General features: G+C 50.7%; 1 protein-coding gene across 1 annotated transcript; it reads left to right on the plus strand.

The window, feature by feature from the left end:
* The first annotated feature begins 1,367 nt into the window (after window positions 1–1,367).
* Window positions 1,368–12,573, plus strand: IRF5 (interferon regulatory factor 5). Its single transcript, XM_063308561.1, has 8 exons — window positions 1,368–1,714; window positions 4,540–4,729; window positions 6,284–6,333; window positions 6,987–7,020; window positions 8,375–8,704; window positions 10,104–10,493; window positions 11,669–11,787; window positions 12,237–12,573. Exons 1-8 carry the CDS (start codon window positions 1,541–1,543, stop codon window positions 12,468–12,470), a joined length of 1,521 nt encoding a protein of 506 aa, XP_063164631.1. The 5' UTR covers window positions 1,368–1,540; the 3' UTR covers window positions 12,471–12,573.
* Window positions 12,574–13,202: the final 629 nt, after the last annotated feature.

The following is a 13,202-nucleotide window of genomic DNA, read 5'->3' on the forward strand; positions in this document are numbered from 1 at the left end:
ACCAGCTGTGTTCCCGGCTGTTGGGCTATCCCTGTGTTTTTGAAACTCGGCACCTCAGAGATCGGTGGACTTCAACTGGCAGAATTCCCCAGCCAGAATGCTGGGTTGCCGCATGCAGCGTTTTTATAACTCTGGGCAGTTATAAATAAAATGTAAGACATGAAAAAGAAAATAAAGCATGAAAAAAAATACAACCCTGGCTGAAATAGATAGTGACTGCACCAGTTCTGATTTCCTTCCAGTGTGGTCTGTTGCGATTGCAGCTGCAGTGCCAGTCCAGAGTAAAGGTAGTCCTCGACTTATGACCACAATTGGGACTGGAACGTCCATCGCTAAGCAAGGCAATTGTTAAGTGAGTCAGACCCGATTTTATTACCATTTTTGCTGTGGTCATTAAGCAAATCACCACAGTTAAGCGAATTCAGCTTCCCCCACAGACTTTGCTTGTTGGAAGCACCCTGGGAAAGATGCAAATGGTGATCGCATGACCCCAGGATGCTGCGACTGTTGTAAATACGTGCCGGTTGCCAAGCACCTGAATTTTGATCATGTGACTGCAGGGACACCATGATGGTCATAACTGCAAGGACTGCTCACAAGTCACTTTTTTCAGCACCGTCGTAACTTCAAATGGTCACTAAACGAATGGTTGTAAGTCAAGGACTATCTGTGGCATTCATGCTCCTGTGGCCTCCAGCTATATTTGGACTTAACCCCATGACCCCAGCAAATCCAGCCATGAAGGAAAGTTCATTGATACCAGTGTATTTCAAACTTGGCAACTTTGAGATTGGTGGACTTCAACTCCTAGAATTCCCTAGCTGGCTGGGAAGTTCTGGGAATTTAAGTCCACACCTCTTAAAGTGGCCAAGGTTGAGAAACACAGCCATATAAGGTAGTCCTCACTTAACGACCATTTGTTTAGTGATGGTTCGGACTTATGACGGTGCTGAAAAACTGACTTACAACCTGTCCTCGCAGTTATATCCATTGCAGCATCCCCATGGTTGCATGATCGCAATCTGGGTGCTTGGCAACCGGTTCACATTTACAACCGTCACAGTGTCTCGCAGTCACGTGATCACCATTTTCGACCTTCCTAGACGGCTTCCGGCAAGCGAAATCAATGGGGAAGTGCATGATTCACTTAATGACCACGTGGTTTGCTTAACGCCCATGTAATTCACTTAAAGGCCACTGCAAAACTTGTGAAATCGGATTGGATTCACTTAATGACCGCATCACTTAGCGACCAAAATGCCAGTCCCAGTTGTGGTCATTAAGCAAGGACTACCTGTACATTAAGTCTGATAATTTTGTAGAGCTCTGCACATCCAAAGATTTTGGAGTGGGCTTGCAATTCAACTCCTCTAGTGCCCAGGTGCTGGGCCTGACAGCTAGATCCTGGGAACAACTGGATCTGGGTGTTCTGTCTTCATCTGACTGTGCCTGCTGGCTCCAGCTTTCTGTTGTGGCTTTATGGCATCTGATTTCTTCTTTGCTCCTCTTTGCAGGTCCGGTCCTTCAACGGGGCGAGACCATGAATCCCCATCCTCGGCGCATCCGCCTGAAGCCCTGGCTGGTGGCCCAGGTGAACAGCAGCCAGTACCCAGGTCTGAGCTGGGTGGATGCTGAGCAGAAGCAGTTTTGCATCCCCTGGCGCCACGCCACACGGCACATCCCCTGCCAGGATGACGAGAACACCATCTTCAAGGTGACCCCGGGGAAGAGGAGGCGGCTGGGGGTCCAGTCTGCCTGGGTGCGACTTTGGGGTTGGGGCTAGCCTGGGAAGAGAGTTGCTGAGGTTGAATGTCCTGTGGGTGGAACCCTAGTAGCAGAGCATCAGGATAAAGAAACCAGATGCCCTTGCTACCCCACCTGGCACACTCAGAATCCTCTGTTGGGATCCCCGACCCAAATGCTGTCCTGGTTCTCTGCAGGGCCTGGAGTGCTGTAAGGAGCTCGGCCCCAAGCAGCAGGACCAGCCCCACAGCAGGGCAGGGAGCACGTGCCCCTGGCCAAGGTCTTCGCTCTGCAGCAAACAAGCCCAGATGCAGGACCAGATCCCCCTCCTTGCCATCGAGCCGCGTCACGACCTGTGCTTACCACAATCGACCCAGTTGCCCCTTACATTCTCTTGCCTCTGCTGGCTTTATTCAGAGCCACAGATACCAGTACAGGTAGTCCTCGCTTAACAACCACAATTGGGACCAGAGTGACCACATAAAACCAAACCAGAACATACCAGGAGGCACCTCCTTCAAAAAGAGCTCGCCTGCACATCTTAACAGCTAGAGGTCCTTAACGGAGAAGCCCTCCTCTAGAGCAGTGTTTCTCAACCTTGGCCGCTTTAAGATGGGTGGACTTCAACTCCCAGAATTCCACAGCCAGCTCTAAGGAAAAACTTCTAAGGGAAGGAAAAACTTCCTAACACTCTAAGGAGTTTGACAGTGGGACCAATGACCCTCTAAGGAAAAACTTCTAAGGGAAGGAAAAACTTCCTAACACTCTAAGGAGTTTGACAGTGGGACCAATGACCCTCTAAGGAAAAACTTCTAAGGGAAGGAAAAACTTCCTAACACTCTAAGGAGTTTGACGGTGGGGCCAATGACCCTCTAAGGAAAAACTTCTAAGGGAAGGAAAAACTTCCTAACACTCTAAGGAGTTTGACGGTGGGGCCAATGACCCTCTAAGGAAAAACTTCTAAGGGAAGGAAAAACTTCCTAACACTCTAAGGAGTTTGACGGTGGGGCCAATGACCCTCTAAGGAAAAACTTCTAAGGGAAGGAAAAACTTCCTAACACTCTAAGGAGTTTGACGGTGGGGCCAATGACCCTCTAAGGAAAAACTTCTAAGGGAAGGAAAAACTTCCTAACACTCTAAGGAGTTTGACGGTGGGACCAATGACCCTCTAAGGAAAAACTTCTAAGGGAAGGAAAAACTTCCTAACACTCTAAGGAGTTTGACGGTGGGACCAATGACCCTCTAAGGAAAAACTTCTAAGGGAAGGAAAAACTTCCTAACACTCTAAGGAGTTTGACGGTGGGACCAATGACCCTCTAAGGAAAAACTTCTAAGGGAAGGAAAAACTTCCTAACACTCTAAGGAGTTTGACGGTGGGACCAATGACCCTCTAAGGAAAAACTTCTAAGGGAAGGAAAAACTTCCTAACACTCTAAGGAGTTTGACGGTGGGACCAATGACCCTCTAAGGAAAAACTTCTAAGGGAAGGAAAAACTTCCTAACACTCTAAGGAGTTTGACGGTGGGGCCAATGACCCTCTAAGGAAAAACTTCTAAGGGAAGGAAAAACTTCCTAACACTCTAAGGAGTTTGACGGTGGGACCAATGACCCTCTAAGGAAAAACTTCTAAGGGAAGGAAAAACTTCCTAACACTCTAAGGAGTTTGACGGTGGGACCAATGACCCTCTAAGGAAAAACTTCTAAGGGAAGGAAAAACTTCCTAACACTCTAAGGAGTTTGACGGTGGGGCCAATGACCCTCTAAGGAAAAACTTCTAAGGGAAGGAAAAACTTCCTAACACTCTAAGGAGTTTGACGGTGGGGCCAATGACCCTCTAAGGAAAAACTTCTAAGGGAAGGAAAAACTTCCTAACACTCTAAGGAGTTTGACGGTGGGACCAATGACCCTCTAAGGAAAAACTTCTAAGGGAAGGAAAAACTTCCTAACACTCTAAGGAGTTTGACGGTGGGACCAATGACCCTCTAAGGAAAAACTTCTAAGGGAAGGAAAAACTTCCTAACACTCTAAGGAGTTTGACGGTGGGACCAATGACCCTCTAAGGAAAAACTTCTAAGGGAAGGAAAAACTTCCTAACACTCTAAGGAGTTTGACGGTGGGGCCAATGACCCTCTAAGGAAAAACTTCTAAGGGAAGGAAAAACTTCCTAACACTCTAAGGAGTTTGACGGTGGGGCCAATGACCCAGAGAGGTGGGGGTGGGCGTGCCCTTAACGAAAGGGAAGCTCAGCATCCTTCCATCCAGGATGCTTGCTCTGGAATCCTTGCACAAGCTCCTGTTTATCATTCTCCTGCGCCCTGGTTCTGTTTCCTTCTCATGGAAAGGAAATTGGCTAGTTTCAGTTGGCAAGAAGAACAGCAAAGTGCTTTTGGTTCGCGTGCAGTGCCGAAGGAGGGAACCGAGGCGCTTTCAGCAGGGCGCTTCCGAAGCCCCTCTTTGGACCTTGTTTAATGCTTTCCTGCGATTACAGACTTCACGTGCCCTGATTATTTCCAACCTTTCAGTCTTTTCTTCCTACTGCCAGCCCTCGACAGAAGCCCGATGGCTGGAAAAGGTGGCCTAGGTGCAGGGGTCTCTGCAGGGCATGGTCCAAAGAGCCAAGATGGCGGCCACGATGGTGCGATCCAAGCTCTGTTTTTTATGTGTGATGCACATGCTGGCTGAGCGTCTGTCAAGGCTGCCATCTTGACTTTTTTGACCCTGTGGACATCCCTGCCCAGTTGGCCGTTTTCAAAATAAGCAATATTGGTTTATGTGCTTTTCTTTCTTGGCGGGCAGGCCTGGGCCAAAGAAACGGGCAAATACAACGAGGGCGTGGATGAGCCGGATCCGGCCAAGTGGAAGGCCAACCTGCGCTGCGCCTTGAACAAAAGCCGTGAGTTCAGCCTGATCTACGATGGGACCAAGGACACGCCCATGCGACCCTACAAGATTTATGAGGTCTGCGATGCACCCCAGTCCAACGGAGGTACCGGCTGGTCTTGCCATTACGTTCCACCCCGCTTTCCCCTGCTGCTTCGTGCCCCGACCGGTGAAGCCACCTGGGAGCCCCTTGCTCCTACGTTGCCCCACTGCAGAGGTCCCTTCCACCCACTCACCCCAAAGGCAGTGGCAGCTGTCTTGTTGCAGAGATTCCTGCATGGAATCCATGGTCTCTCTCTCTCTCTATCTGTCGCCTCATTATTGACTCTGCTCAGACAGGTTTGGCAGGTTCTGGAAGTGCTATAAAACCTGCAAATCCTGATGGGTTAAGGACGTACCAAGGGCATTCTTGTACCTCCTTCAGATCATCATTAAAAAAAAAAGATTTATCCAACCTCTCTGAAAAAGCATGGATTATCCTACCTGACTGCTCGGCCTCTCCCATCCCCTCCGGTGTTTCACAAATGAAAATAGAAAAAACGTTTGCATCACGAATCCCTCCCAAGCCTCCATCTCACTCTTAGGCTGCTTTCTACAGTAGAGTTCTTCCTTCTCTGGATTTAAAGCCAAGCAGCTTTTTGTCAACGGGACAGGCGGGTAACCCAGGAGGGGAAGGACCAGCCTGGCATCGTTGGCTCCTTTAGGCCGATGCGGGCATACCCTCTGGACCCTGCACACTGCTTTTTGGGACCGTTCTGGCTTGGGCAGCAGGCAAGCCCTGGTCTTTCCAACCAGACCCTTGCCTTGTGTCCAGTAGGATTTCAGGCTCAGCTTGGAAAGAGTTGCCAGACTGAATAGCAGCTGTCCAGTGGGGGTGATGGGCAGAACTGCAAGGTCAGCTGGCAGAGAAAGGCAGTCCAGTCACATGGGCTCCTTTTGAATACGGGTTTAGGGTTCTTTTGAAAGAGTGCTAAACCCATATTCAAAAGGAGCCTTACTATTGACTCATAGAATCCTAGAGTTGGAAGGGACCTGGGAGGTCCTCTAGTCCAACCCCCTGCCTAAGCCCAAGGCAGGAGTCCTCATACCATCTCAGACCAATGGCGGTCCACTCTTTTCTTGAAAACCTCCAGCGATGGAGCACCCACCACTCCGGGAGGCCAGCTGTTCCACTACTCAACAGTTCTCACTGTCAGAGAATTCCTCCTGGCTTCCAGGTTGGATCTCCCTCTGTTATTTGGGCTCTTTCTGAGAAGAAAGTACTAAATCCACGTTCCAAAGGGGACTGCATAACAGCTGATCATGGGGAGGGGGCAATTTTTCTCTCTGCCTTTCTCTCTGTGCCATTTTGCTGGATTCATTTTCAACTCTCCCATGCAAAACACTTGCCCAGAGGAGTGAGTTGTGCCAGAGGGCTAAACCCCTATCAGTTAATCCACCCGATTCCTCATTCAAGACTGCGATTGGTGCATATCCTCTTGCTGGCTGGTGATGTGGGGAGGGGAGGGAGGAAGGGAAACAGAGTAGGGAATCCTTTTCCGTAATGTCTCAGTGGGGCCCTTGGCCCCATGCCTCTGCTACCCTTACAACAATTGAAAATCGTGGGAGGGAAAGCACAACTTTGAGGCACCCTCAGTAACCATCCGCTTTTGATCTTCAGAGAGCTTTGCTGGAGACGAGCCCACAGTGGGATGTGAAGAGGAGGAGGAGGTGAGATTTGGCGGCTTCCTGGCCTTCTTTGAAGGGGGGCGGGGGATTTCTTGTCCTCCGTGGGGAAAAACCGCATGAAAGCTTAGACTGGTGTCTATGAACCGTGCTGGCGGGATCTTCTGGGGTAGGCAGATGTCCCACGAGAAGAGAATCCCCTTTATTTTTCTGCATCTCAATTCCTCTGTATTTAGCACCCTGCAAACCACAGAATTCTGTTTTCTGCACAGCTGTAGCTGAAACCACCTTCCAGCCACCGAGCTTAGAGTTTCTGTATGTTGCCGCACCCAACCTTCATGCAACCTGGGTCTAGCTCTAACCTTGGATCTGTTTTTTTGGTTTTATTACTACATTTCTAAACTGGCAAATGGATATAGCAGAACATAGAACTCTCACCCCCAGAGTTCACATCTTTTCACTCTGGCTTCCCATTTGCAGCCGTGCCCCGCCCCCCATGGCTTCCTCTCTTACCAAGGTAGACTGCCTTGCGCATGGATGCTCCAGTCCATGGGTAAGAATTAGGGAAGACGCACAGCTGGCTTTGCTCTGCCTTCAGCCCCTCTCTAGGCCAGGAGCATTGCTTCTCTGACTTGGCAGCCTCTTCACATGGGACTTCTTCAGCTTCCTGTTACTAATTTTGCTTCTTTTGATTGCAGCTTCAGAAGATGATGCCCACCCTGAGGATTGCAGGTGGGTGTTGAAATGCCCAGAAGAGGAAGCTGGGGCAAGACTGGAGGGATGGACAGGACACAATTGTTCCCAATCCTTCCTGTTTGGAAGGGGCTCCAACTTCTCTCAAAAGAAGAATGCAAAGGAAATAGATGGCCCTCTATCTCCTGTTACCTACAGAAGAATACGCTTGAGATTTTCCCAGTCAGACCCATGGGACGTTGGTTGGGTTCAACTCTATGAATGTAGCTGAGCTGAGGATTATAGCTACAACCCTGCAACTCAGTGGCTGAGTTCACACAACAGGCTTAGCTGGCTACGCTAAGTGGGAACTGAGTAATATGTGGGAAATTCACAGCCTGACCAGTTGCGTGAATCCACAGGCCAAACCATAATTGGATTTCTTGCTTCCAGTATCACAGAGCGTATCACATGCTTCGTTAACCTGGTTTAGGGTTAGGTGTAAACCCAATTATGCTGTTTCTGGATCACTCCCTTGCAGAAGGCTGGTCTAGGGCTCCAGCTCTAGATATCCACTCCCCACTCACCCCAGCTTCCCCGCCATCCCTCTGCAGCTGTTTGTAAGTTTTCAAAGCTACGCTTGACCTCGTTCCTTTTGTTTCTCTGGTTTTTGATGTTTCTGCAGCCCTGCAGGCCCCCATCTTGTCCCCATCCTGCTGGCCTTGCCTGTCTGAATTCCCTGCAGGCATTGAATAACTCTGCATTACCAGCAGCAGCAGCAGCAGCAGCCTCCACCGTGCCATACCAGGCCGGGTTGAAAAATGGAGTGGGGGGAGACCTTCTCTTGCATCATCAGATTTCAAAGGCTCCCCCCTCTCTGTTTCATTGGGGGCCCCAGTGGTGAGGACATGAGGAGCCTCTTGGCTTGGCCAGTGGTGATCTGACCGGCATCTTTGCATAATCCACTGCCTCTCCCAATGGGGTTTTTAGGAGCGCTGACCCTGGTTCTGACTGCCACACAAAGAACAGGGAGAGAGGAGAGGGGATCAGCCACGGGACAAAGCCCCCAATTGGTAAAGCCACAGCTGGCTACAGAACTGATCAGAAAGTTCTGAATATGTCGCTGCCTCCGTTTGCGGAGAGGCTGAGAGAGGGCAGCAGGCAAGGCAGGCGATGTCTATTTTCATAACCTTTCCTGGCCCACGGCCTGCAGCGGCGCGCAGCAAAGCACGCTTATCTGCAGTCACGGTTGTGTATGTTTTTTACACGACATCTTGAATTTGGAATGGTCTGAAAAGTGGGAAGAGCAGCCCTCGATCCCACCTCATGGCATGGAAACGATGCTCTTGCAATTCTTCCGTCTTGACCGAGGTTCTCAGATCGCTTCCCACCATATCCGATTCCCTTGTTGCAGATCCATCGCATGCTGCAGAGCCCCTGCCGCCCTATCCGTGGCTGAAGGAAGAGACCGTCTACCCCAACCCATGTGGCAATGGGGCTTTCTCCCACTTGGCACACCCGGAGGTGGGGCCCATACCCCCTGCGCCAGCTCCCGTGGGGGCCTTTGTGGTTGGAGTGGAGCGCCCGGCACCCAACTTTGCCAAATCCGGGGGCCAGATGCCGCTGGTCCCTGAGGGCATGGCCATGCCAGGAAACCTGGAGCCCCTATCCGAGGGGGGCTGCCCTGGAGCACCCATTGAGCAGTTCATCCCGAATTTATTGATCAGCCCCCACATGCTGCCACGTAAGTTTCTTCACTGTCTTGGGGATGCGCCATAGGAGTGGGGTAGGGGTGCGAGAGGAAAGTGGGGTCCCCTCTTGGCTGGGTTCACATGACACAGTACATCAGGGCAGCTAAAGATCTAGCAGCCGCATTGGCACAGAATGCCAATGTTGGCTAGCATTAACCTCAGTTCCTTTTTGTGGTTTAGCATGTCCTGTAAGTCAAGCTTGGTTAGTTGCTGGTTTAATGTGCTGTGAAGACCCAGAAAACGGGTAATTCAGGAATTGGGGTTTAGCGTGTTGTGTGAACCCAGGCTTTGGGCAGTTGCAACAAAGTTCCCATTGCTTCTTGATATGCAGCTTGGTTTGTTTGTCAATCGCTCTGTTTGGTTGTCATAACACCACTCCTGTTAAGACCGATTCTTTAGTTTTTAGGGCATTGCAGCATTTGGGATTCCAAGGATGTTGCAAGGACACGTAGCCTGTGTCAGCAACGTCTGAAAGCGGCTGTGTCTTTTCCCAGATCAGCAGGCCTCTGAAGCTGCCTTCAAAAGGTGCTGACGGGAGTTGTGTGTGAGCCCACAAGTGCCCAAAACCCTGCATGGCCACGCTGGTAGAAAAAACCTGAACGTTCTGCTCTTTTGGACAATTCAAATCCACCCAAAAAATGCCATACCCTCTAAAAATAGCACAATATAATAAAAACAAGCAGGGCAGAGAAGTGGAAATATTCTCCGGGAAAAAAATGTTACATGTTCAGTAAAGCAAATGTCTACCTAAAGAGGAAGGCGTTTCCCATTCGGTGAATTGTCAAGGAGGAGAAACTCCACAGAAAGAAATCTGCAGTTCAGGCATTGTGTGAGTTGTTACCTGGAGAAGAACAGTTTAGTTTAATCAGGAGTAAGAACTGGTATCAATTTACGTTTGTTTTTGCTGTAGGAAAGTCAGAAGCCACTCTGTGGTAGTTTTCTTTGTATTTTCACACCTTTTTAGTTTTCCTTTTTTTGTAGGTTTTGTAGGTTTAGTTTTCCTTTTGGTTTTTACTTATATGTTAAAAAAAATCAATAAAGGGTTTAAAAAAAAAACAGGAGGAAGCATTTCGGAAGCCTGGGTCATGTTTTCAAAGGGCTTTATGTGAACGGCCTTACCGCAGGGGGGTTTGCAGGGCATGGTCAGAAAAGTCAAGATGGTGGTCACAACAATGCAGCTGAAAGCCTGTTTTTAAGCATGATATACACACAGGCTGAGCTCCAGCTGCACTGTGGTGGCCACCTTGACTTTTTTGACCATACCCTGCGGACTGCCTGGAAGGCTTTGGGCCTTTGCCCTGAGGATCTCCCTGAGTGCCCGTCCGTGCCCATCCCACTAAGGCCCCGTTCACCCTTGGCCCTCCTTGGCATCTGCATCTGCTTCTCCTCCAGTGACCGACCTGGAGATCAAGTTCCAGTACCGCGGCCGCCCGGTGGGGGCCCTGACCATCAGCAACCCGCATGGCTGCCGCCTCTTCCACAGCCACCTGGAGCCCACGCAGGAGCAGGTGGAGCTCTTTGGGCCGGTGACCCTGGAGCAGGTCCGCTTCCCCAGCGCCGAGGCCGTGCCCAACGAGAAGCAGCGCTACTACACCCACCAGCTGCTGGACGTCCTGGACCGGGGCCTCATCCTGGAGCTGCAGGGGCAGGACATCTACGCCATCCGGCTGTGCCAGTGCAAGGTGTTCTGGACTGGCCCCTGTGCCGGAGAGCTGGCTGGCCCCAATTCCATTGAGCGAGAGAAGAAGGTCAAGCTCTTCAGCCTGGAGAGCTTCCTCAACGGTGAGGAGGGGCCACGGCTGGGCCCTTGGTGGGGGTGGGTGCCTCTGGGAGGAGGAGGAGGGAGAGGATGGGCTTTGTAGCTTCACCCCCACGGGAGACAACTGGGAGGGAGACAGACAGCTGAGCACAGAAGGGTTGTCAAGTGCCTTCCTTGAGAAGGGAAAAACGTTGGCTTTGGGTTCCCATGCATTTTGATTTCAAGGCAGTTGTATAATGTCTCGTTAGAGCCTTAGCCCAAGAGGGAACATATTCTGGCTATAGAATATGCAGATCTCTACAGAAAGGGATGGATGGATGGATGGATGGTCTGCTGATTCGACGCCCAAGGTGGCTTCCAAGAATTAGGGCCAGCACCATCAGAATTGCAACAGACTTCATTATTAGTCGCCAAGGTTGAGAAACACGGCTTTACAGTGTCTATGACAAATGCATAACAAACATAACTCAATATAAATATTGAGTTATGTTTGTTATGGATTTATCATAGACAGTGTAAAGCCGTGTTTCTCAACCTTGGCGACTTGAAGGTGTATGGACTTCAACTCCCAGAATTCTGGGAGTTGAAGTCCACATACCTTCAAGGTGCCAAGGTTGAGAAAGGAGTTTTCTTGAGTTGCTTGGTGAATCACAGAGCTGATGATCATCTACAGGGCCCTTTGACTTGCTCCTAACTTACTCTATAAGCTAGAGATGGCTTGGCTCCACAGGTGGCTCCAACAAATGGAAACCTTGGCAGGAAAGGCTGTCATCGGAGGCCGTGCTACTCTGCTCCTTCATTGGACCTGCTGCTTCTCTGAACTTGGGGATAATCAAATGCATCTTAGCCAGTCCCCCAGTTGCAGTTTCCAGGTTTCCTCAACTTCTAAATCCTGCGTTCCTCCCTGCCCAAGAGAACCACTGAGTATTTTATCCCTGCCGTTCAGTCTTCTAGAGGTTTGGAGAGCCCCCGCTTTCCTCCAATGCAGAAACCCAATTTTAGCCTCCCCTTGAATGCATCCAGCCCAGAAGTGCTGTCTGCTTGATTGGATCATTGGCTTCCCCACCAAACAGCTTTGCCGGCTAGAAGCTCTTTCAGAATTTGCTTTCTGCTTTCCCATGGCCTCTGCTGCCTCCTGGGTAACGTCAGATGGGGCTTTGTCCCTCTCGCTGAAACACATCTCTTTCCCTGCCTGTAGGACTCATCATGTTTCAGAAAGGCCAGACCACCACCCCTCCTCCCTACGAGATCTTCTTCTGTTTTGGAGAAGAGTGGCCGGACCAGAAACCGAAAGAGAAAAAACTGATCATGGTCCAGGTGGGTGTATTGTGGGAAGAGAGCTGCATTAGCCAAAGTCAGGAATCTAGGGTCACATTTTCAGATTAACCCATTTTAGTAAACAGCGACTGATGAAGTGAGCTGTGGTTCACAAAGGCTGGTGCCTTTTCATCAAATGTGCTAGTCTGAAAAGGTGCTAGCAGACTCCTGAGTCCAGGTGTGTAACTCTTGAGCACCGCTGCATGGCCCAGTTCACACAATCCGGCAACTTCGGGGTGCAGCTGTCCCCTTGGGCCATCAGAAGGCTATAGTGTTTTTCAGACTTGGCAACTTTAAGACAGGTGGACTTTAACTCCCAGAATTCCCTGTGCTTAAAGTGCTGGCTGGGGAATTCTGGGAGTTGAAGTCCACCTGTCTTAAAGCAGCTGCGGTTGAGGCACGCTGCTCTAAGCTACAACTGAGAATTCTTCTCCTCCCATCTCACGCAGGTGGTACCAGTGGCTGCTCGGCTCCTGTTGGAAATGTTCTCTGGAGAGCTGTCCTGGTCGGCCGACAGCGTCCGCCTGCAGATCTCCCACCCGGACCTCAAAGACAAGATGGTCCTGCAATTCAAAGAACTGCACCAGCTCTGGCAAACGCAGCAAAGCATGCAGGTGCCCCACCTGGAGGCAGTAGGGCCCAGCAGCTGGGAGATGCAGACCAGCAGCAGCATGCAGCAGTGAGATGCCATCCCCGCCCCACCCCGTCTGGTGGGATTTTCACGGCACCACCCCTTTGTGCACTGCAATGTCCAACCGGGCCCATCCAAAATCAGCCCCACTGAGCCGTTCCCGTGGGAGGGGGCTGGGGAGGGGCTCCTGGCAAAACCTGGCTCAGCTCGTGCCTACAGCAACTCCTTCTGATGGTTTTATGAAATCCAGAGCACGTCTTGGGGAAGCTCATGGGGACGCTCATGGGGACCCCAAAGGATGCTCGTAGGAGGCGTGCTAGCCAGGCATTTCCTGCGGCGTGGATGCCAGGGCTTGAGGACAGAAGCTGGGATGCGTCTTTGGGGGGTTGCCAACAAGTGGAGAAGCCTTGAACTCTGAACCGGACGTGCCTTGTTTGGAAAAACCGGGCTGCCTCTCGCAAGAACTACCACCCAAGATCCGGAGAACTGGATCCAGATTTTGGGTTGCTGCTGCATTGCTGCCTGGGGCCTGGGGCACCAAAATCTTGTGGCCTGTATGAGGACCGCCTCTTCTGACCCCCCATCAGTTCCAGCGAGGAAGAAATGCAGATGCCTTAATGACCCAAATGTTAAGGGAACATTCTCAGCCCTTACAAGGGACAGATGGATCAGGAAGAGAAGTTGGCGCAGAGGCCTGGGAAGGCTGTGCCAAACTTTGACAAGCAGAGAAGCATGAAAGGTGGCTGGGAGACTTTGGGCTGGTCCCTCTCTCTCAACCCAGCTC

Source organism: Candoia aspera, chromosome 7 (assembly GCF_035149785.1).
Source record: "Candoia aspera isolate rCanAsp1 chromosome 7, rCanAsp1.hap2, whole genome shotgun sequence".
NCBI classification, from domain to species: Eukaryota; Metazoa; Chordata; class Lepidosauria; order Squamata; family Boidae; genus Candoia; species Candoia aspera.